This window comes from Colletotrichum phormii (genome assembly GCF_030913505.1).
Source record: "Colletotrichum phormii strain CBS 102054 chromosome Unknown BDP81scaffold_2, whole genome shotgun sequence".
NCBI lineage: Eukaryota > Fungi > Ascomycota > Sordariomycetes > Glomerellales > Glomerellaceae > Colletotrichum > Colletotrichum phormii.
In genome coordinates this window covers 1,518,196-1,540,124 of record NW_026851444.1, presented here as the reverse complement: position 1 = coordinate 1,540,124, position 21,929 = coordinate 1,518,196, and the positions used below count along the sequence as shown (strand labels likewise).

General features: G+C 54.3%; 7 protein-coding genes across 7 annotated transcripts; 3 read left to right on the top strand and 4 right to left on the bottom strand.

The window, feature by feature from the left end:
- Nucleotides 1-471: 471 nt before the first annotated feature.
- Nucleotides 472-2,873, bottom strand: BDP81DRAFT_415994 (seryl-tRNA synthetase). Its single transcript, XM_060589491.1, has 11 exons — nt 2,741-2,873; nt 2,512-2,676; nt 1,993-2,410; nt 1,789-1,920; nt 1,576-1,731; nt 1,354-1,503; nt 1,272-1,298; nt 1,134-1,219; nt 1,023-1,081; nt 908-952; nt 472-840 (listed from the first exon to the last, which is right to left on the bottom strand). Exons 2-11 carry the CDS (start codon nt 2,630-2,632, stop codon nt 664-666), a joined length of 1,371 nt encoding a protein of 456 aa, XP_060450585.1. The 5' UTR covers nt 2,633-2,676; nt 2,741-2,873; the 3' UTR covers nt 472-663.
- Nucleotides 2,874-3,194: 321 nt separating this feature from the next.
- BDP81DRAFT_309363 (histone H1-binding protein) lies at nt 3,195-4,956 on the bottom strand (the record flags this gene model as incomplete). Its single annotated transcript, XM_060583540.1, has 4 exons — nt 3,195-3,500; nt 3,551-3,899; nt 3,956-4,206; nt 4,312-4,956. The coding sequence occupies 4 exons, from the start codon at nt 4,954-4,956 to the stop codon at nt 3,195-3,197; spliced, it is 1,551 nt and encodes a 516-aa protein (XP_060450584.1).
- A 230-nt stretch (nt 4,957-5,186) lies between these two features.
- Nucleotides 5,187-7,684, bottom strand: BDP81DRAFT_85026 (GTPase-activating protein gyp1). The gene is made up of 6 exons (XM_060596384.1): nt 7,550-7,684; nt 7,472-7,493; nt 7,350-7,359; nt 7,175-7,297; nt 5,729-7,115; nt 5,187-5,675 (listed from the first exon to the last, which is right to left on the bottom strand). The coding sequence occupies exons 1-6, from the start codon at nt 7,589-7,591 to the stop codon at nt 5,418-5,420; spliced, it is 1,842 nt and encodes a 613-aa protein (XP_060450583.1). The 5' UTR covers nt 7,592-7,684; the 3' UTR covers nt 5,187-5,417.
- Nucleotides 7,685-8,452: 768 nt separating this feature from the next.
- On the top strand, nt 8,453-8,901 carry BDP81DRAFT_307815 (uncharacterized protein; the record flags this gene model as incomplete). Its single annotated transcript, XM_060583389.1, has 2 exons — nt 8,453-8,496; nt 8,553-8,901. The coding sequence occupies 2 exons, from the start codon at nt 8,453-8,455 to the stop codon at nt 8,899-8,901; spliced, it is 393 nt and encodes a 130-aa protein (XP_060450582.1).
- A 1,130-nt stretch (nt 8,902-10,031) lies between these two features.
- BDP81DRAFT_457372 (uncharacterized protein) lies at nt 10,032-11,471 on the top strand (the record flags this gene model as incomplete). Its single annotated transcript, XM_060593276.1, has 3 exons — nt 10,032-10,068; nt 10,121-10,284; nt 10,338-11,471. The coding sequence occupies 3 exons, from the start codon at nt 10,032-10,034 to the stop codon at nt 11,469-11,471; spliced, it is 1,335 nt and encodes a 444-aa protein (XP_060450581.1).
- A 2,452-nt stretch (nt 11,472-13,923) lies between these two features.
- Nucleotides 13,924-16,359, top strand: BDP81DRAFT_445340 (glutamate-cysteine ligase; the record flags this gene model as incomplete). Its single annotated transcript, XM_060591945.1, has 4 exons — nt 13,924-13,941; nt 14,071-14,225; nt 14,346-15,054; nt 15,211-16,359. The coding sequence occupies 4 exons, from the start codon at nt 13,924-13,926 to the stop codon at nt 16,357-16,359; spliced, it is 2,031 nt and encodes a 676-aa protein (XP_060450580.1).
- Nucleotides 16,360-17,942: 1,583 nt separating this feature from the next.
- BDP81DRAFT_84966 (uncharacterized protein) lies at nt 17,943-19,633 on the bottom strand. The gene has a single exon (XM_060596383.1). It carries the CDS (start codon nt 19,184-19,186, stop codon nt 18,302-18,304), a length of 885 nt encoding a protein of 294 aa, XP_060450579.1. The 5' UTR covers nt 19,187-19,633; the 3' UTR covers nt 17,943-18,301.
- Nucleotides 19,634-21,929: the final 2,296 nt, after the last annotated feature.

The window sequence follows — 21,929 nt, the reverse complement described above, 5'->3', positions numbered from 1 at the left end:
TGATTTTAAGAGTTCAAAGTCCGATTGTCATGGGTATCCGTCAATACGACACCGAGATAGCCGGTTGTGGGCCACCACGGAAAGGGTGGGGTTTTCTCTTATTTGGCAGATCCTAATTCCCTGGCCCAATCGACTTCCTATTTCCAGGCCGGGGATAGAATTAAGGAGAGCCCGCTTGTGGATCAAGACGAACTTGCGGGAGCTAAAGCCAGTGAGGTTGTAGTCAAAGTTGTAGCGCAATATAGTGCTGGTTTAGAGGAACAAATGGAGAGGATAACATGCCGCCAGCAGCGGATATAGGTTTCCGGTGTAAAATTGATGAGAAATTCCCTTTTCGACTTACCTATACATAAGCCAACAAGCCAACTGCTTTAATCCAGGCAACGGCATACTAGCTCGCGCAACTTCTCAACGCGACAGTAAAGGTACCGCAAGACGCGATACTCTCAAAATCGTCAACGGTTTACGAAATCGTTGTAGAGCAGATTTATTTGTCTGGGTGTATCTTCAAAGTTTCGTCTCACTGATCCATCCCCTAACCGACCGCCGTTAAGATCTCCTCATATCCATCATAGTCTGGACATGAGTTCATCACCAGACACTTAGTGTCAGTTCTCTTCATTCTCCACCATCTCCCTCCTCGATCACACGAAGTGGCATGATCTATTTCTTCTTCTGACCGGCAACGACGGTGATTTCCTTGGGAAGCTCGGCGACGTAGGGCAGAAATTCGGGCTGGCCGGGGATGTACTTGCGCAGCACCTCGGGGACCTTGAAGCCGTCGGGCGTCTGGTAGTTCTCCATGATGCAGCAGAGGGTTCGCTCGGTAGCGCAGAGGGTCTTATTGTCGGTCAGTCTCAGCGACACATTCGTGGAACCAGAAGAAGTATCAGAGGGGATGACTTACAGCGTTGAGAGCGTGGACGTACTCCTTGCGGCCACCACCGGGGGCCTTTGTGGGGCAAAATGTCAGCAAAGCTCGGGTTTAAGAAAACTAGTATAACTTCTTGGATGGGACTCACCTCCTTGGCCTTCTTGACACCGTAACGAACCTCGAGCTCGCGGGTCTGGTAGTCCGTGCCTGTCAAAGTCAATATTGCTAATCCGTGTCATGAAAATCAACCTGGTCTTACAGTTGGAGCAAGACACAAGCTCCTTGTACTCCTGCTGGAAGGGGAACCAAGCCTCCAAATCGTACTTCTTAGCGGCGGCGTTGTTCCTTCATCTGTTAGTCATTCCTCTATAATATTCAATCTCCAAAGTTCGCTTACAGAGCACCGGAGACAATGGAAACAACCCTATGATTGGCAGTCAGCTTTCGTGTTCCACAACTTGGGCTTGAAGATAGCCTACCGATAGGGAAGACCCAAGCTCTTGTAGAAATCCTCAGAAGCAGCAATCATCTCATCAAAGTGCTTCCAGCTGTCCTCAGGCTTGCAGAAGACAAACTGCTCAATCTTCTCGAACTGGTGCACACGGAACAGACCCCATGCCTCCTTGCCGCTATTCGAATTTTCCATGTCAGTCGAATCTCTAGAAGGGGTATCATCGCCGATAGACAGAGTTCAAACGTACTGCTTGCCGGCCTCCTTGCGGAAACATGTGCTGTAACCGGCGTACTTGATGGGCAGCTGGCCACCCTGGATCCACTCCTCGCTGTGAAGTGCGGAGAGAGGCTGCTCGCTGGTGGCAATAAGGTACTTCTCCTCGCCATCACCCGTGACCTTGTACCTGGAGAATCTGTCAGAATGCTTGAGGGTCGCTCTCGGGTAATAGAGCTGGCCTTACAGCTCCTCGTCGAATTGCTCAAGCTGGGCAGTCTTGGCCATCTGGTTGCGGTTCATGAAGAAGGGAGGCTGGTTGGGCGTGTATCCCCTGTTGAAGAGGAACTCGAGACCGTAGTTAATGAGCGCCTGGTTCCTGTTCGTCAAAGTCAGTTCTCCCGTTCATGCCACAAGCTTATCCTCTCTTCTCTCCTATGCCAGGACGTACAGAAACAGTCCGTAGCCGGTCAAGCAGTAACCCCTGTGACCGACAAGCTTGATAGCACGCTCAGAGTCGTAGCCCGCGAGTCTGGTAACAATCTGGTGGTGGCTAAGTGTCTGCTCAGTCTTGGCGCCGAGCCCGGCCTCGGGCTTCCATTCGCGCTCCGTGACGTTGTTGTCCTCGTTGTCGCTGATAGGGACGGACTCATGAACGTAGTTTCCGATGCTCTTGGCCTTGGCGTTGAGCGTGACAAGCTTCGCTGTCGCCTCATCCTCCTTGTCCTTCTTCTGCTTCTGCAGATCCTCCTTCTTCTTGAGCAGGTCGTCGGCGTTCTCCTTGTTCTTCTTCTTCATGCCAATCTCCTTCTGTACGGTGTTGATCTCGCTTCCGATCTGCGTCGCAGAGTATTGGGTCTTGCGGTGTTCTGTTCGGCTCCGGAGAGGTTCGTGTTAGCCCACCTTGTTCTTCCGCCAATGTGCATCCAGCTGTGGACCTGGAGGCCAAAGTAGCTTTGAGGTTTCGTACCATCCCATAGGGCGATAACCTCGTCGACGACCTCGACGGGTGCATGGCGACGACGCTGGGAGTCCCGGATCTTCTCTGGGTCACCACCGCGCTCCTTGATGAAATCTTGCAGGTCGAGCATGATTGTAGCTTTGGTGGGGCAGAGAAGGAGATTGGCGGGGCGGACTACAGGAAAATATGCTCGTTAAAAGACAATCCACACAAAACTTTCCAGATGAGCACAACTTACTTGTTCCTTGAGACTGCGGATGGATTGCAGCTGCGTCGGCGTGACTGTCTCGAGGTGACTCAGGAGCGACTTTGGAGGGTGGTAAATTGTCGTTGCTGGATGGTGGTGGGGTTCTTTGGCGGGGGCGGGGCTGAGGCGGTCAAACGTAAGGGGTCTTTCGCGCCTGCTCCATCCGTACCTCGACTTACGCGCCCATGCGACACATTCCATCACTCAATTTACAGCCACCGGGGGAGGACGAGATGCGTCAGATGCAACCCATGGTAAGTGCAGTTGCGACCCAGTCATATTGCATACCGTCGTGAAGCGCAAATGTTCTCCTCTGCCGTCCAGAGTGCTAGCTATTGTACAGTTCTGCCATGAATACCCTTGAGAAACGAACCCCCAAACCCTGTTATTCCCCGCCCTCGAGATCATTTTCGCCAATGTCCAATGTTACATGATCGCTAGGTACTCAGGCCTGAGTGACTTCCTCGACCTTGGTCTTTTTCGATGAGTCATCTGCCTCCGCAGGCTCTTCCGCCTTGCGCTTCGTGCCATTGGACTCTGCGCCATTTGCCTGAGTCTCCTCAGGCTTGGGCTCCTGCTTGGCCTTCTTTCGTACGAGGCCTGTGAGGTCAGTAGCCGTCTTCTTAGCCTCCTCGACGCGAGCTTGCGTCTGGGCAGCAGATTCGCCGAGAGCTGCTCCAAGGATTCCGCCCAAGCCATCACCACCAAGAGCGGCGTTGACGTCAATTGGCGGCTTACGAAGTTCCACAAGCTGCACATGGTTAGTAAAGACACCGTCGAGGACGAAGCATGAGTACTCACGCGTTGCTCCATATCCGTGATCATGTCCTTGACGTCGGTGATCGTGGCTCTCGTGACTTCGTTGTCTTCCGGAGATGCCATGGTCGCAAGTTCTACTTCCTTATTCTGAAGCTTGAGCTTGGTGCTGTTGATGGCTGCTTCCAGCTCATTTGCGGCCTCCTCGCGAAGCTTCTCGTCAAAAGGCTTGCTCTCTCCTTGCTCACCCTCCTCCTGGGTGGTTGTGACGGAAGAGAACTCAAGCGCCAACGAAAGCTTGAAGTGTGCCTCAGCGATAACTTCCGAATCCTCGCTGTACAGCTCCTTCTTGTACTTCAATGACTTGCGCGAGTCCTCAATGGCGTCGGGGTATCTACATCTCAGTTAGCGCTGGAGGCCTAGGTGTAGGGTATCTTAGCGTGCGCCTACCTCTCATTCTCCAGGGAAATCTCGGCGAGAAGATCGTGGGTATCCGCAAGGCGCTCCTTGACATGCTTGATGCTGAGCTTCTCGCCGTCGACTTGCTCTTGTGCTTTGCCATTAGGCTCCACCTTCTCCAACTCTTCCAGCTGTCTGCTGTAGAGGATACGAGCCATATCGAGCACGCCGAACGCCACAGCAAGATCGTCATCTTCTTCCTCTTCTTCTTCGTCATCGCCCTCGGCCTGGGAAAGAGTTAGCTTCAATTGACAATCGTCGACAAATCTGGGTCACAAGTCTTCAAACGGCTCAGTGACAGAGGCCAAGACCCGTTCAGCCTGGGACCAAAGGAGAATGTAGCTTACCTCTTCCTCGTCCGATTCGTCGTCGAAGTTTTCGTCGCCAGTGAACTGGAACAAGGGCTTTTTCTCCTCAACAGTTTCCTCGGGTTTCACTCCACTCGCCTCACTTGCGACAATGACGACACCCTCCTCAGTTATTCTCTGCGCCTCGGTCTCGGCTGGCGCATCGGTCGATGTGGGCTCGGCAGCAGTCTTCTTCGGGGCCTTGGACTTGGGTTTCGCCGCCTTCTTCTCACCGGCAGCCTTGCCTCCCAGGACGTCGCTCTTGCTCTGGCCAACCTTGAACACACTGCGACCGTAGAGGAAGAGAATCTCAGCGTTTGCGGGTTGCATTTCGCCATTGATTTCATCTTGCAGCTCCGCCGCCTTGGTAAAGCAGTCGGTAGCTTCCTCGTACTGCTTCTTTGCGTACAGAGCGGTTCCCTTGGCAGTCAGGTCGGCGAGGGTGACCTTCTTAGAATTGACGTCTTCCTCAGACTCTTCACCGACCGTGGCTGGCGTGTCTTGTTGTGTCGGCGCGAGCGCATCCTGCTTGATCTCTGGGTTTGCGACAGCCTCCACAGCTGCCACAGCTGGGGCCTCGACGACGGGGGCCACTGCGACAGGGACCTCGGCGGCGATCGTAGCTTGTTCGGGTGCATCAGCCATCGTGGGGGTTTAATCGGGATTGCTTGATGATAATTGGAAGGATGGAAGAGCACGAAGTTTTGTGGAAGATGGGAAACGGGATGAACGAGGTAAAAAAGGCAATTGAGGAAAGAGAATTGGCAGCCTTTGTCAGTCCGTGGTGTGACGCGCGAGCTCTGGGGAAGGCGCGTTGATTGGGGAACGAAGCTGCAGGGATAGCTTCCGTTCAGCACGTAAAACGAGTTAAGCCCCAATCACAATCGCGGGTGCGTGGTAAGCTTGATCACTGTGATTAGCACTGTACGTCGCATTAATCCCATGGTTCAATTCTGGGACAGGCCAGCAGGGTGTCGCTGCCAATGCCTTGATTACATGTTTGCCTTGGCAATTGCCGGACGCCTGAATAACACTCCCACCTCCTGTTTCCTCTCAAAGATGCCCAGTTTTTATCTTGAACCGCAAACATCTGGTTGGAGAAGGAACTACAGCTGCATGTTTGCCGAAGGCGTGCGACTCGGCTGTCCTCTCAAGTGTGCCGAGGAGCCCTTGAACAGGCTCTGCCAGATGAAAGCCTCGCTCAGTAACAGCTCAATGTCCTTCTCCGTCCAAGACTTTGTTGGCAAGCTTTGCAAAAACATCATTATTTCCTGAAAATCCATCTTGACGAGCTTATCCGACCACTTGACCAGGAAAGCCGCGCACACGTATAAGTGAAATTCCGAAAAGCCTTGTTCTTCGGCCTGCAAATGGTTAGATCGATGCCCAATAACATAATGCTGACGATTGTTCTCACCAAGTACGTGTCCCACATCCTTATCGTATTCCTTACACTTATCTCTCTCATCAAGAGACAGTTCATCCATCGGAAACTGAATTGTATGAACTCGACGTGCTCCTTTTCAAGGTGCTTCGCCAGCCCTGCATCAATCCTTGCAGTGAGATCGCGGAGGGCGGCAACCTGCCTCTGGATGCCTGGCTGAGCCACAATGTAGTGGTCTTGTATACCGTCAAGTAACTTTGTCAAACACCAGAACGAATCTGCTTCTACAGCATCGAGGACCGATTTTGGCAGCTGACCAGGGTCCATGCCCGATTCAATATCGGCGTCTGCAACATATGTGCTCAAAAACACCTGCCAAAAAGGCGTTACCAAGTCATTGATGCCCTGGACGTAGCCGCTGGCGGGGTGTCGCACTGCCCAGAGGTAGAGGATTCGTTCCAGAGATCTTTGAGTCGCTTCGTACGAGTAAAGTTCGATGTGAGGGTTCGTTCTTGGAACGTCGATACTGATCTGGTGCCAGATTGCCTCGTCTAGTCCTCTCGCTTTCCCGGGTGCCGTGGTGGTAGTGCCGCTTCCCCCACTGCTACCGCGGTCGAAAGCCTGCCGAACGCCATCGAGATACTCCTTCCGTTTCCTCTCTAGAGTTGCGACTCTCCTCTCGCTGTTTGTTGGTAGGTAACTCAGCAGGAGTTGCCATGTCATAGCACGAACCTCCTGGGGGACACCGGACCAAGCTAGTTGCCGAAGGTCCTGCAGCGGTATCGTCGACGCCTGCAAGAGCTTCTTGAACTTGTTGATACGGGTAATTCGTGAATTTGCAGCGTCAATCTCTTTTGGCGTTGCGTCGTCGGGTATAACTGGATGGTCAATTAGGTGCAATGCGTTCGCCGGGTCTGTCGCAGTCAGCACGGTCCATTCCAACATCACGCGACATCGCTTACCCCTCAAAATTTCTTTATATTGTGGACGCAAGATCTTGCCCTCGCTCTTTTTCGGCATGGGATAGGTTGGCGCAGGCCGTTCGATGGCGATGTCTGCACTATTCGAGTATCTCCTTGTGTGTAACCCTAAACCGAACGAGTCGTTCAAAGGTGATAGACCGCCGTTTGGGTCTGACCTGTTTTGCGCAGCTTTCTTGCGCGTTCGTCGCTTCATATTGGACAGGCTCGGCAAGCCAAAGTCATCGCCGTCATCGTCCTCGTACCCCATCATGTCTTCCTCGTCCTCGTCGGCTTTCCAGTCATCGTTGGTGTTGGAAAGGAAATTGATGTAACTTTTGATCGGAGGAGACGACAAGCCCGACTGTGGGCGCGAGGGGGGAGAGGCATCGCTAGGCCGGCCTTTGGCAGAGTGTGAGGAAGGAGGTGTCTTCGGTCTGGACGAGGAACTGGATAGGTTGCTGATTCCAAGTTAGCCGGAAGTGCTGGTACGACTCTCCACGATGGTAAGGGTTCGCACAGTGAATCAAACTTGAGGATATCGGCATGAGAGTAGGCTGCTCCGACAACTAGGTTTGGGTCGCGACCGGTTCTTTTCGATGCGTTCTCGCGTGGGGGCGGCTTCCAAAACGGCGATGCAGAACTACCCCAAGTCAGTTCCGAACTGCGTCGGCGATGCTGCCAAGGCAACGTACTCTGAGCGGTCTGCGCCATCAACAAGATATCAAAGTTAGCCAAGAATTTCCGAGCTTAGTCTCATGAGCCGAGGCTATGCAGCAACGAGCAGCGCGAGTTAAAGAGGTATGACGAAACCCACCGACTTGGACCATTTCCTGCTGCTGCGGGGCAATTAGCATGCGGTGACAGGCCCTGGCAGGGGTTTGGGAGAGCATACCTGTTGCGAGGGTTTCTTCCCACTCCCTGAAGAGGAGAACATGGTGATGCTTCTCTATTGAGACCGTGTCATTGTGTGTGTGTCTTGGTGTTGAGATGCGCCAGACGAGTCGCCTGAGCTCCGAACAAGTGACCAGTGGCCGGACCCTTGCCTCACATTAGTGTACCGCACGCCGCTTTGAGCAGCAGTTGAAGTGGAGTGGGGGGAGGAGGTCACTGTGGCTGGAGGATGCGGTTTCAACTGCGTCGTTGTGGCGGCCGAGGTGCAAGTTTAAATGGTAGCGCAGATGCTTCTTCTAGCCTATTGACCGGCTGGGAAGGAATCTGGGGAACCCCAAACAAACCACGAGAAACTATTTCTCTAGAGAGTAACTCTTGCAGAGGATGTCTTCAATTATTTCTCAATGGTAGGTCTAAACATTGCGGTACCTTGCATGAACGGATACGGATACCAGACTCTCCCAATCTCATTACCTTACATACCTGACCGCAACTAGCCAGTTTTGTTGTCCGGTCACGTGAGGCTCCAGTCTCTGGTACGGATACAGAGTGCGGATACCGACCTTGCGGAGTTGGCGCTTCCCAACACGTATTGCAGAACGCGCACGAGCTTTGCCGATGCTTGGACCTTTTCCCTCCTTCCCCCAGTTATTGTAGCTCTGATTGGATTGAGCACGCCCATTGGCTCCGCCACAGTCTTAGCTCCACCTTCCTCCTCTTTCACTCAGGCTCTTGCCTAAGAAATATCCAAACAAGCGCTGCTGCGTACACGATGACCTTGTCCCATCAACTTCTCCGCAACAACATAACACGTTCTTTACTTCCCATTTCCTTTCTCTGCATGCCTTGTCTGCAGCGACTCGCCCATCCGAATATCCTCGACAATTATTGAGCACTCGCCAGGATGACCGAGCCCGAGAACTTCGAGGAAGACCTCTTCGCTGATCTGTGAGTAACTACAAGTGTCGTCTGCTACCATCAAGATTTGCTGATACGTGCCACAGCTACGACGATGATACCCCAGCGAAGCCAGCTGCCGCCCAGCAACCCGCGCCCGCGCCCGCACCCGCCCCAGTCGCTGTTCCTCAACAGAGCGTCGAGACGCACGCCGAACCACCTCCCCAGGCTGAACCGGATTATGGCGGCGGTGGTGGCGATGACCAAATGAGGTACGAAGAGGAGGATGACGATGATGAAGTAGACTTCAACCTCGGTGGTGATGGCGGCGGCGGCGGCGGTGGTGGAAGCACCGGTTATGCGCCACCCTCAAATGGGTTTGCCGGCAACAAGCAGGAAGAACCCACGTACTCGACAAGCACGGCCAAGAACCCGAGTGCCAAGGAAGACGGGTAAGTTTTATTTGCCAATTATGTGATTTTTGCACTTGCTACACAAACCATCCCCATGCACCCATAGTTGGGAACCACCTGCGACTGGATTAACCTGCAGCACTTTTGCTGCGGTCTGAGGGAACTCGGGCATCAGTGGCCCCATGGTATCTCGTATCGGGCCTGCTTGGTCTAGGGAACTTGGATGGACAAGAGAGGGCATCGACACAAGACGTCGGTCAGCCGTGTCTTGGGAAACATTCTTCAGGGCCATCAAGCAGGCCAAGGAAAATTTCAGAGAAGACATGAGAAGCTTGAAGAAAAGCAAGAAAGAGAAGCCATAAAGAGGTACCGCGAAAAAGTCAGCTGGAAAAGCAGCCTGAGATCACCGAGATATGCCGACGATAGTCAATCATCAGTCAGTCAGATCAGGAGCACCCTCGTGCGCCTTCTATAGCCCAGTCGCAGAGAGAATATCCTGCGGTCTTTGGCTGCTGTAGCAAGATTAGCAGCGGATAGCGCTCGAAGCTAGAGCTAGCAGAGACTTGACGATAGCAAAAGACACGAAACATTCGACAATGACCAGGCTATCCGCTCCGCAATTCTCCCCAGACGTGAGAGAGTTTTTGTGGCTGGCTAGCGCTGCTCGTCCTCAACAACCACTGTGGCTGCGGCTGGAATCTGAAATCTTTGGCCTTTCTACGAAGGTGCCGATGCCGAAGGAAACCAACCCATGCACGTCACTTTGATGATTCTTCAACAAATTACCGTCTGAATCTGCTGTTGGCCACGAGGGGGTACCCGTCAAGAAGCAAGAAGCATGTTATACCGAGCTTCAATCAAAATTTCACAATATCAACGCCAAGAAATGCGATCTCAGGCTATTACAAGCTAGTCAGCCTGTGTTTCTAAGAGGGGGAAAAGGTGAAGGCAGCCAGCCCATCGCCATTCGAAAGACGACTCAGTCAACTCATGGTTTCAAGGATGCCTCCTCTGTTGCAGCCATTCAACGGGAACTCTCATTGGCCACTAGCCCATGTCACGATCTGTGGATAATGCTTCCTAGAACCAGCACACTCGCGCAATGATTTCTTGTCTTCGAAATTCGCAACCCTTAGTTGATTCACTGACTAACCATTACATGTCTGCAGCAAGATGTTTATTGGTGGCCTCAACTGGGAGACGACTGATCGTAAGTCTTCGCTGTATCCGCTACCGTCGTGCAATTTTCTAATAGCTGCTAGAATCTCTGAGGGAGTACTTCTCTCAATTCGGAGAGGTTGTTGAGTGCACCGTCATGAGAGACAGCAGCACCGGACGATCAAGAGGCTTTGGCTTCCTGACGTTCAAGGACGCCAAGACAGTGAACATTGTTATGGTCAAGGAACACTTTTTGGATGGCAAGATCGTAAGATACCACTGAGCCAACTACAATCCGACTTGGTCGCTAATAACTACCAGATTGACCCCAAGCGAGCGATTCCTCGCGACGAGCAGGAAAAGACCAGCAAGATCTTCGTCGGTGGTGTCAGTCAAGATACGACCGATCAAGAGTTCAAGGACTATTTTGCCCAGTTCGGCCGTGTGGTCGACGCAACCCTGATGATGGACAAGGACACCGGTCGCCCTCGCGGTTTCGGTTTCGTCACATTTGAAAGCGAGGCCGGCGTCGATGCATGCCTCAGCACTAGTCTGGAGATTCACGGCAAGCCGATTGAGGTCAAGAAGGCTCAGCCGCGTGGCAATCTTCGCGAAGAAGAAGAAGCCGCGCGACGCGGAGGGAAATTCAGGAAGGGTGAAGACGGTGCCCAGGGTGGACAAGGCGGAATGGGAGGCGGCCAGATGGGTGCCGCAGGTGGCATGACGCCGCAAGTCATGGCACAGTACTTCCAACGCATGCAACAGTATTTCGCCATGATGCAGCAACAGATGGCTATGAGCCGAGGCATGGGCCCCATGAACCCGGCCATGATGCAGCAGATGATGCAAATGCAGCAGATGCAGCAGATGCAGAACCAGATGATGGGTCGTGGTGGAGGCGGCAACGGACAGCAAGGCATGATGCAGCAGATGACGCCTCAAATGATGCAACAGATGCAGCAGATGCAACAACAGATGCAACAACAGATGCAGCAGCAGATGGGCCAGCAGGGCGGCCCCCCTTCTGGACCTAGCGGCAGCTTCAGTCCCCAGCAGCAGATGTTCGACCCGTCTCAGGGAGGCCAGCAGCTGCCACAGCAACCCGGCGGCGGACAAGGACCGCGCCGGGTAGGCAGCAGCGGCGGTGGAGGTGCTCCCCGCGACCAGTACAACCAGGCTGGTGCATACGCCATGGGCGGCGGTGGCGGTGCTCCGACATCTTGGGAGGGCATGTACGACGACGTTCCCCAACCGAACCAGGGCGGCCGGGGAGGTTTCAGAGGCGGTCACCGCGGTGGCTCTCACAGCGGTGGCTCCCACCAGGGATCACCCGATCCAGCGCATGCCCCGCCTGCCAACGCTCCTACTGGACCCAAGAACGCGGGCAGACCCGGCGCTAACTACCGCGGCGGCGGACGGAGCAGCAACCGGGGATTCCACCCTTACCAGCGTTAGGAGTCTTTGCTGGCGGCCGAAGAGGCCCTTTCTAGCATGGGAGACGGAAGCAATACCGACTATCACAAGGACAGACCGATGTCGAGGCGCAATGTCTGGCTGGCGAAAAGAGAGCTATTCGAGTTTGACGGTTCATTGAGATTCGAAGAGACGAAGAGGGCGCTGGGAAGAAACTGCATATACGGAACGAGCTCTCGCATTTTCTCTAAGACAGAGAAATTGGGACTGGAACCGGGGTACGGCTTGGGTTCGGCAGATCTGCTTATTGCTCTCGCGAACTGTTCCTCCATCTTTCCTTTACACATCATTTTTCTTGGGAAGTTTGTACTATACTCCAAAAAGGAGAGGAAAAATCAACCACTAATCAGCGAACTCCTAAACTATCTTACTTAATCATGTGAGATTCGGAAATGTGAACCTGACATCGCTATGTATAAACGTTGGGCAAGTCCATGTCGACACGAGAACAAGGATATGTAGACATTTCGCTCAGTCTCGGTCTATCAGAGTCTGCTGGAGGAAAGTCTTGCCCGGGTTTGGCCTTCCGAACCGGGCCCGAAGCCGAAGTTGAACCCGCCAGCCTTTCGGGCGGCAAGCCGAGAGCTTTGGGTCAAGTTAACCCACGCGAATGAGATATACTCGCATGTCGATGCCCTGCTATATCTTTCCCAAGACTCTATGTAGTACCTAAATATGGCGGATAACCTTGGGTTTGACCTAATTATTTCTCTCTGTTCTTCAACACCTTGCTGCCCCCCCACACCTGCATCTCCACTTGTTGAAAGGGACTTCTTCAATCCCGGACCTTACTCATGGGCCGATGGGCGCCTACAACAACAAACCAGCCACCCGAGGAAATCGCGTTTTTGGAGAGTTGGCCAAAGAACGAAGTTATGTCAGCATGCAATTCAACATCTGCAGCGTTTCGAGACGTCCATTTCCCCAGGACGCCGGACAACCACCGAGACTTCTCCATGTTAATTCAAGTGCCCATCGCGGCTATCGCACATATTCCGACTCGGTCATTCCGGGGGACAATTTACCAAAACCCCACGTACGATGGATGGGCTCAGATAGGAAAGCAAGAACCGAAGAAAACGGCGCGCCGGGGAGGACAAAAAATCAAAACATGACATGCACCCCAAACATCCAACTAAGCAACGCATGTGATTTCTAATCAACCCCTCCGTTCCTCTACCCCTCCATCGTCCATCGTCGGCGCAACGACGCAAAAAAGTCTCACAACGCTAGAGAACGAAGAGAAAAAAACTGACAAACCACCCCACCGAAGCCGCAAAACAACTGGACATTGCTCGCGCCCTTCCGCAGCGCTTTTACCATACCTTATTTTCCCGAAGGCCAAAATTCCAGACCATAACCTTTTTCCTTCACTTTCCCACCCTCCACCACCCAATCCCATTCGCCTCTTTTCCAATTTTGTTGACGTGATTTGAAGCGACCTGTCTGTGATTGGGTACTTAACCGCAGTTACGGATACTCTTTTGGGCAACTCAGACCAACCCCGCCGCCTATCGGGCTGAGCCGCAATCTACCTTGCCTTGCCTGCGCCTACGACCCAAGTTGACCACCAACCACCTTACCAATTGGACTATCCGTACAGAAAGACCAGGGCTTCCCATTCGGCTGCCGAGACCATTGCGCAATCGCAAGAGAGAAAACAACCATTGAAGAAAATACGTTCCCACCTTTTGCGAGGCGCCGCCATCCCGCTTCGAACAGTTCCGCCTTGTTTTCCGCCCTGGATCCTTGCATCGTGAGCCTGTCAGAAAAAAAAATAAACGACAATCAGCCTGGTCTGACGTCTTATCAGAAAACCAACCCCTCCATACCGGGCAACGTCTTTGTCTCAACACTCATAGAGCTGTAGGGAGTGGTTTTACAGTAGATGCTCTCCGGCTGATATTACAACAACTACTCTAATATCGGACTTTTTTTTTCTTCGTCGCACTTTGCCATCCGCGGGCGCGCGGAATCTCCTACTTTTTCTCGGGCCGTTTTATTTCATAACTCCGTCATCGTCCAAAACGCCGATCACCGGCTGAACCCGGCCGTAGCCGCACCTCCTCGCCCAAACATACCACAAGCAAAGCCGCAGACATATCAACGGAACCATGGGTCTCCTGCAAGTTTTTACCTCACACACACTCCCCATTCTCAGTCCATGTAGTCCACAGTGCAGAGTTGCTAACGCTTTGAATGTAGAGCACTAGGAACCCCTCTTGACTGGCCAGAGGCCAAGAAAAGTGCTGACCAGGTCCGCGAGTGGGGTATCAAGGTTCGAGCGCCTCTTTCTCTCGCTATGAAACGACTTCACTCGAGGCTGTCATTGGTCCTCGGGGTCATGAAAGTGTTGCTGATCTGAGTCTTTTTTGGGTGGGATTAGCAACTCCTAGAGATATGGAATAAGGCCAAGAGCAAAGAGCGTGATGCTATGCTCTGGGGAGATGAGGTATGTGAAAACTGTTGTGAGATACGATGCTCTGTCCTCACACCGGGAGGACTGACGTATCATCCTCTCATGGCATCATTCACTCACTGCAAGAGACGAGAGCCCGAAGGCTGACGATGTTCACTAAAGGTCGAGTACTTGGTCGTGACCTACTCAAAGGATGAGCCCAAGGTCCGTCTGTCTCTCAGACAAGCCGAGATTCTTACGGCGCTGGCCGAAAGCCCGGATCTCGCCAAAGAGGGAGGTTGCGTACCAGAGCTCCAGGAAGTCGCCAGGGAACAATCGTATGTCCCCCCTCTATCCCTCTGTCTCATCCGTCAACGCCCCGCCATATGAGCCGATCCGTCACACAATTCATAATGGACAGACGAAGAGCTTGCGGGTAAGGTTAACCTCAAACACAGATCAGTAACCCTCCCCGTCTTCCACCCGGAATTCGGCCGCTTCATGCTCGAAGCCACCCCCGGCAAACCTTGGGGCATCGGCTTCAAGGAACTCCTCGACGTCGAACCCGACATGAAGCTCCGCCGCAAGATCGCAAAGGACCACATGCACAGCAACGAGTACCCCATCACCCTCACAACCTTCCCCCGCATCGGCTGCCCGGGCGACTTCACGGAGCCCTACTACCCGCCCTCGGGCCCCAAACTCCGCTCCCAGTTCGTCCCCGACGAGATCGCCAACCCGCACATCCGCTTCCCCACCCTCGCCGCCAACATCCGCTGGCGCCGCGGCCGCAAAGTCCAGGTCAACGTCCCCGTCTTCCACGACACCAACACGCCCAACCCCTGGAAGGACCCCACCGTCGACCGCGACCTCCACAACTGGCCCGAGGACGACGACGTCCGCAACGGCGCGGCGCCGGATAACTACATCCACATGGACGCCATGGCGTTCGGCATGGGCAGCTGCTGTCTGCAAATCACTTTCCAGGCCAAGAACATCACCGAGGGCCGCAAGATGTACGACCAGCTCAGCCCGCTGGGGCCCATCATGCTCGCCCTGACGGCTGCCACGCCCGTGTATAAGGGGTTCCTGGCCAACACCGATGTGAGGTGGAACCAAATCAGCCGGGCCGTGGACTGCAGAACCCCTGAGGAACTCGGAGAAAAGGTGAGATATCACAGACAAGCACAACCTGGACAACTCAACTCGCACACACTTTCCTCACTTTCACTCCCTCTTCTCATCTCACATCACGAATACCTGCACATATATAAGCACATATCAAGACACCCTAGTGTAAAGAAAAGCTAACAACATCTCCAGCCCCTTCAAAACGACCGCTGGCGCATCCCCAAATCCCGGTACGCCTCAAACTCAACCTACATCTCCACAGACCCGCGCCTCCGCCGAGAATACCTCGACCCAAACCTCGTCATCGACACCGCCATCAAATCCAAACTCATGGACGGCGGCATGGACGACCGCCTCGCCACCCACTTTGCCCACCTCTTCATCCGCGACCCCATCGTCGTCTTCCAAGAAGACCTCCAGGAGCTCGACCTCTCCAAGACGGACCACTTTGAGAACCTCCAGTCCACAAACTGGCAACACATGCGCTTCAAACCCCCGCCCGCAGACAACTCCATCGGCTGGCGCGTCGAGTTCCGCCCCATGGAGATCCAGCTCACCGATTTCGAAAACGCGGCCTTCAGCGTCTTCATGGTCCTCGTCACCCGCGCCATCCTCTCATTCGACCTCAACTTTTACATCCCCATCACCAAAGTCGACGAGAACATGGAGCGCGCACACGCCGTCGACGCAGTCCTCAGGGAAAAGTTCTTCTTCCGCAGAAACCCTTTCCCCAGCCGCCAAGTCCGCGTCAACAACAACTTCACCCAGGGCCAGAACGGCGAAGACACCGCCACCACCTCGAGCCGACCAGGCTCCCGCCCAGGCTCAGCAGTCCCCAGCCGGCCCCCAACCCCCGTCGGCCCCGTCGAAGACGAATACGCCGAAATGACAGTCAACGACATCATCAACGGCAGCCACCCGGACACCATGTCCTCCTCCGACCCGGACGGCGTCGCGTTCCCAGGCCTGATCCCCCTCGTAGAATCCTACCTCGACAGCGTAAACGTCGACGTCCAAACCCGCTGCGAACTCGACACCTACCTCCGCCTCATCAGCCAGCGCGCCTCGGGCCAACTCGACACCGCCGCCCGCTGGCTCCGCAACCTCATCGACGTCCACCCGGGCTACGCGCACGACAGCGTCGTGTCCGAGGAGGTGCAAAAGGACATTATTGCCGCCGTCGTCGCCATTGGCGAGCGCGAGACGGCCGGGGCCGGGTTCGCGGGGTTGGATATTCACGGCCTGCCGAAGTTGCTCGGGAATTTCCGCCGGGGCTGCGGCGGTGAACAGCAGCAACCGGAGGTCTCCGCGAGGAAGAGGAAGCATTCTGAACAGGCTTAGACGCCGTACCCGTACATTAGGTACGTAGGGCGAGTTTGACTACTAGCGTTATGGAGACATGGAGACATCATCACGACCGAGGCACTGGGTCCCAAAAGGCAAAGAGTAGGAAGGCGAGAACCCTTAGGCCATGGGGTGAAGGAAGAAAGGATTCTCCTACACGTAATGAACTCATAGACTCAAAAGCATGTATCAAGACATCAATGGCAAGTTCACTCATGACGTATTCGGTATGTGAGTAGGAAAAGGGGAGAGAGAGGGCCACGCCGACGTCAGCCGCAGGCGTGGACTCAAAAACCAATGTCAATGTCAATGTGGATTAAGCCGAATCCGTAGCTGGTCGCGAACATGTCTCAATCTGATCCTGTGTCGTCGATCCAAGATTCAAGCCCCAGGTGAATCTGAGGTGGTCCACGATCTTGGATCGAGTGACAGGCCACCAGTCCCCAGCCCAACGCAAGCACATCATCAGGCTGACTTACCTAGCTTTGACTGAAGGCGTCGAAATTACAGCTCCCGTGAGAGCGGAAACCTGGCGCACTTCCGGTCTTTCTCCAACGGAGCAATGGTTGTCTCCCTTTTGCGAAGGGCTAGACTAGTAGGAAGCCAGGGATTCTCAAAGTAACTTGGAACCCGTGGCGGTATTCTTCTCGATCCATTGGAAAATGAAGTGTCTGCGCAAACGTGCCATTACACTCCCGAGGCGTCTCGAAACTGAGACAGTCATCGGGCTTCCACATGACGAATTCACTTTTCTGTAGCCTCTTGACTCGAGGCTGCGCGGCAATTCCACTGCCCTTGGCTTCCACGCCGCATGGTAATGTTCCGGAAAGCTGGGACCGGCCGTAAGTTCATGATGGAGAAATTGGAATGGCGCATGCTGATGGAATCTCCCGTTTCCAGTTTCCAGGGAAGGGATGACCCGGGAAGCCGGTAATCTGGGAACTAAAAGGGGGGGTGGGTGTGTGGAGAGGCGTGTCGTAGACTGACTTGCTTGCTTGCCCTGTTAGCAAGCCAAACGCCAAACCCGAAAGTGAAATCGACACGGGGTGGTTCGTGTGATGTTTTCTCGAGAAGGCGCGAGCCACAGCGCGCTCTAGACCAGTTGAACTGGATGAGCTTGCTGAACCGCCAGGTCGTGTCTTGGATCTCGACCATGGCGCACGCCAAACAAGTGCGATTCTGTGGCGGGAATAGTTGCACCGGCAATTCGGTTTGGGGAGGATTGGCCATGGCATGCAACGAAGTCTGTTCAATGACAGGACGCTATGGCGTTGACGATTTGGAGCCGGCTGGTTCGAAAGCGGGCGATCCCCTTTGGTTGCCCGCCCATTTCGCCGGCAAATTTGAGGTGATCTCGAGACGACATTCCTCCGTAGATGGCCAGCCACGTTGCCACTTGGGGCAGGCAGCTGTCTGTGTTTGGTTTGATATACTCTCGGCTGCCCGTTTCTCCAGATCGAACCATGCCAACCCCGTGTTTTGAGACAACAGACACAGCACACCGGCAGCGACGTGTGCTGGCACGATGCATCTTTCCCCAGCACAGCGTCAAGAAGCTGAAGGGAATCCAGGGGGGGGGGGGGGGTTCGGGCATCATCTTCAAACCAGAGCCAAGCCACGACCTGTCACTTGGAGCCCTCGTGGAGAGATCGTGTGCAACTGTGCAGTTCAGCTAGGCGGTTTAAGCTCTGCCGAGTGATGTGGCAGGACTAGCGGACCGCATCGTCTAGGCTTGGGACCGCAGATCGAAGCCATCGCTGTCCTTGACCCCTTACTAGGTTGGAAGAGTCTTTGAGCGAATGAGACGGAGGCTGAACGGTCATGCATGGAAGTACAGTCCTGAACTTGAGAACCCAACTGTGCCTCATTTCCTTACGTTCCTATACCGATAGCGTCGCCGCCACGGCATTTGATGAGGCAGGGAGAGAAGGCGGCGCTTTCACGACAGCCTTGCTTTTGGTATGGCCATGTCGCTGCGTTCGGAAAGGCCACCACCCTGACATGTCGCGTGGGAGTCGTGTGGGCAGGCTGAGGCGGGCTGGAGGTGGCAGCCCCAAGCGGACTTGATCGATGCGAGGCGCCATGGTTCGATTGCTGGACCATCATGACGTAGCAGGCTGGGCTGGACGTGCGATGCGAGGTCTTTACGGACCACGCTATTGACGAGGCAGGATCTAGTTTCTTGCGCACGGGATTGTGAGCAATTTGGGACTGGTTCAGCAACGCGAGGCGATGTTGCGACCACTAGCTGACTTTGAATATTCGTATTGGCTGTTGGATCGCCATGTGCTGTGGATGTTTGGCAGCGGCAGCGGGCAGGCATGGCGAACGGCCGTAGGAATGGTATTGTGGACTTGTTACGGGCCACCAAAGGTCGGCTGCGATGATGCCCACCAAGACCATTGGCGCACGGTACGAGGTCGATACACACGCCGTCAGATGTGACAAGTTGATGCTTGGAGATTGGCGAGCCGGTTGGGCGGTAACGCGGCCAGAGACGGATGGAAACGCACCCTTGCGCAGACACGGGTGTCAGATCGTTTGATGAGATCCAACCAGATCTGGACCCGGTGACCATGCGGAATGGAGCGTGGGAAACCGGAGCAAATCGGTGGACTAGGTGAGGGATCTCGTCCACAAAGCATGGCGAAGCGAAGGGAAAAGGCTCAAATCCATATAGAATCGTACGATGTCGTCCATGGGGAAGCGCGAAGGTTTGAACGCCAAGTCGAATATGGACAATGGTGGTGCCGTTTATACAGACCAGGCAAGGTCCAAAGGCTAGAGCAGGTAGCGGCCAGGGAACTGGGCTGCAGCATGGCATTTACTCTATCTCTATCCGGTCCCATGTGGTCCGAGTCAGCATGTTTGAAGGGGGAGGGGGACGTTGTTCTCCTATTGTCTGCCCGTTGTCGTTGTTGTGTCCCTGTTCTACACCCAGCAGAGAGGAACGCCATCCGCGGCCAGTAGCAAGGAATCCGTGGCCAGCTGGGGCCTGGCAGCTGGGAACGATAGGGGAGGGGAGCCCTGAGGTCTCGTACTGTGTACATTGTGCCGCACGGCATCACCGCACGGCGATGAGGTACTGCGGCTGGGTATCGGTATGGATCAGGGAGAGAAAATGGGCCCGGCCCAGATCCAAGGATCTCAGTAGCATAGCTTATCTGCGTTCGAGGCTTGGGGAACCCACGTGGCGGGGAAAAGGCACGGAGCTTTGCGCCATAGCAGAGATCAACGGGCAACGGACATTGTCTTGGTGTATGGCTTGGGCTAGACCAGGCCGGGCGACGAAGTGATTTCCCAAAATGCTTTGGTGTCAGATGGGAAAGTGAAGTGTATAGATTAGGCGTAGATATCGCTCTGGTTGTTGGCGTTGCTTTCCATTTCCATCCCGCTCTGCAGCAACTGCCGTCATTGAGATCGACCTCAGTAACTCCGAGCATTTCTCAATGTCTTTGTGTGCCCCGAACAAGACTCCCGAGGGGTGTAAAAAGAACGCTCTGACGTGTGCGAAGTTCTCGGGCGGACGCAGACTATAAGCGGAGTGTATGGGGCCAGCGGAAGAAGCTAGAGAGATTGGATAATGACCCTGGCATTTTCGATGGATTGTAACTTGTCGTTGGGAGGAGGTGGAGGGAGGGGAGTCGGAGACGACGTTGGACACGAGAGCGAGTGAGAATGAAGCGATGGCAATGATCCTGGAATCCTAAACAGTCGGTCAGATGGTTGACAGGCAATATGCACGATACGAACCCAAAGATCGGGTCGCGCTCGCTTTGGAGAGCTCCACTGTCACCTCAGGTGAGGGGCCGATCTTGCAGTTGCGGTCGGCACAGAAAGAAAAGAGGGACCTGAGGTGCTTCTGAACTCCCAGTCTTCCAGGTTGTCTGGGAACATCCAATGTCATTTGTTGCTCCTTCCATGTCGGTCAGCAGGCGGGAAGAGGGTTGGCCCGGTTGGGTTGTGAGTGGAGGCTGCGGACGCGGAGACAGAATGAACATGAGACTGTGACCTAACCAGGTACGGGCAACCAGGTACGGGCAACCAGGTACGGGCAATGTACCTTAAACCTCTGCCTTGAGCCCAGAGTGGAGCTCAGGTTTCTCCTTCCTCGTGTTCATCGGCAGAGAAAGGGCCGCGTTATTGGACGTCATTGGTTAGGGGCAGCTCTGACCGAGGTGGAGCATAGTGCCTGATCTCGCATGGCATGGAGACTTAGTCGACAGGTACATTGCAGATACAAGCCTGCCTAAGTAGGTACGGAAGGTCTGCAGACTTTATCGATCATCCATCAAGTGCCCGAGTGAGGAGTGAAGGGGTGGGCGACAACGTTCAATAATTCAATAGCTCACTAGTATCCGCACAGGTTGGCTGGAGACCAGGAGATCATGACGGGGCCGGCCAATCCGCAATGGGTAGATTGCTCGTCAAGACTTGGTTCCAGAACAATATGAGTTTCAGACCCTGCAATAGGTAGCGGCAACATCGGTGAAGTCACAAGTGTGACTCTTACAGTTGCGAGAGATAGAAAGTTCACAGTGTACGTAGTAGGTGCTCAAGAATGGTGCGACTTGAGGATCTGAGTCGACAAAGCTTACCCCACGATCCAGCAAGCACGGGATGCCCGAGCACGATTGGCTAGGTGTGATGGGTCAACTATCTTAACTTGGTTTGAGCAAGCGACAGAAAGGCAGATGATAAGGTATGTGGGTTTTGCAACAGACGTGACGGGTAACTTGTAGGGTAGGCCCTATGAGTGAAAAGCAATGCATCGCTCGGAACTTGGAAGCCATGGCTTGAAAGCCTGGGCTGTTGCTAAAGCATGGAAGAGATGAAGCCCGCTAAGACGTTGGCGATGACGGGAGTTGGAAAAATCACGCCACACACGAGTCGTGAGATGCGAAAATGGGACTAACATTTCGCGGATGTACCTTAGTCTGGCAGCTGGAGAGACAGCCAGGTCAAGACCAGGGCTGCTGTTGAAGGATGAGGTGGCATCCCAACCTTGAACCTTAGGATTTGGAACGAAGTATCCGTACGGAGTACAGAATTAAGGTACGAGGTAAGCACGGTAAGTTAGGTGAAGGTAAGGAAGGGACGTTCTGAGGCATTTTGCAGCGTGGTCCTTCCTTCGCTCCATCCTGTTGTGTTTCTCTCTTGCCAGGTGTGGTGACTTTGTGGTATGTGTGGAAGGCGCGTTGTGGTCAGTGGTCACTGTGGTGTGTGGAAGGTACGGAATACGTGGTAGGTGCGTGGTAGACAACGGGCTGTGAGTGGAGGGATGCCTGCCATGGGAGGATCCACCCCGTTTTTCCCGCCCAAAGTGAATCGCAATCAAATCGACGCAAATCTGCGATCGCATCCGGGGAGCCGCCGGGGTCCGATGTGGGTCAGCTATCGCCCACTTAGGTAATCTCGTCCAGGGAAGTCCCAGCCCGACCTTCTTTCCACAATCATCCCACTGTGAATTTCCGTACCTTCTGGCAGCAAGTACCGCCGCGTACCGCCGCGTACCGCTCCTGTGTCTCCCAGAAACTCCCACACCCCCCCCCGTCCGAGGTCACATC

Coding starts and splice junctions, on each gene's coding strand:
- BDP81DRAFT_415994 (XM_060589491.1), bottom strand. CDS start 2,632: ATGCTCGACCTGCAAGATTTCATCAAGGAGCGCGGTGGTGACCCAGAG. Junction 1,921..1,992: donor ACCGGCTACGGACTGTTTCT/GTACGTCCTGGC, acceptor TTTGACGAACAG/GAACCAGGCGCTCATTAACT. Junction 1,082..1,133: donor GCTTGTGTCTTGCTCCAACT/GTAAGACCAGGT, acceptor TGACTTTGACAG/GCACGGACTACCAGACCCGC.
- BDP81DRAFT_85026 (XM_060596384.1), bottom strand. CDS start 7,591: ATGTTCTCCTCTTCAGGGAGTGGGAAGAAACCCTCGCAACAG. Junction 7,494..7,549: donor GGAAGAAACCCTCGCAACAG/GTATGCTCTCCC, acceptor ATTGCCCCGCAG/CAGCAGGAAATGGTCCAAGT. Junction 5,676..5,728: donor GGATGTGGGACACGTACTTG/GTGAGAACAATC, acceptor AACCATTTGCAG/GCCGAAGAACAAGGCTTTTC.
- BDP81DRAFT_84966 (XM_060596383.1), bottom strand. CDS start 19,186: ATGCCATGCTGCAGCCCAGTTCCCTGGCCGCTACCTGCTCTAGCCTTT.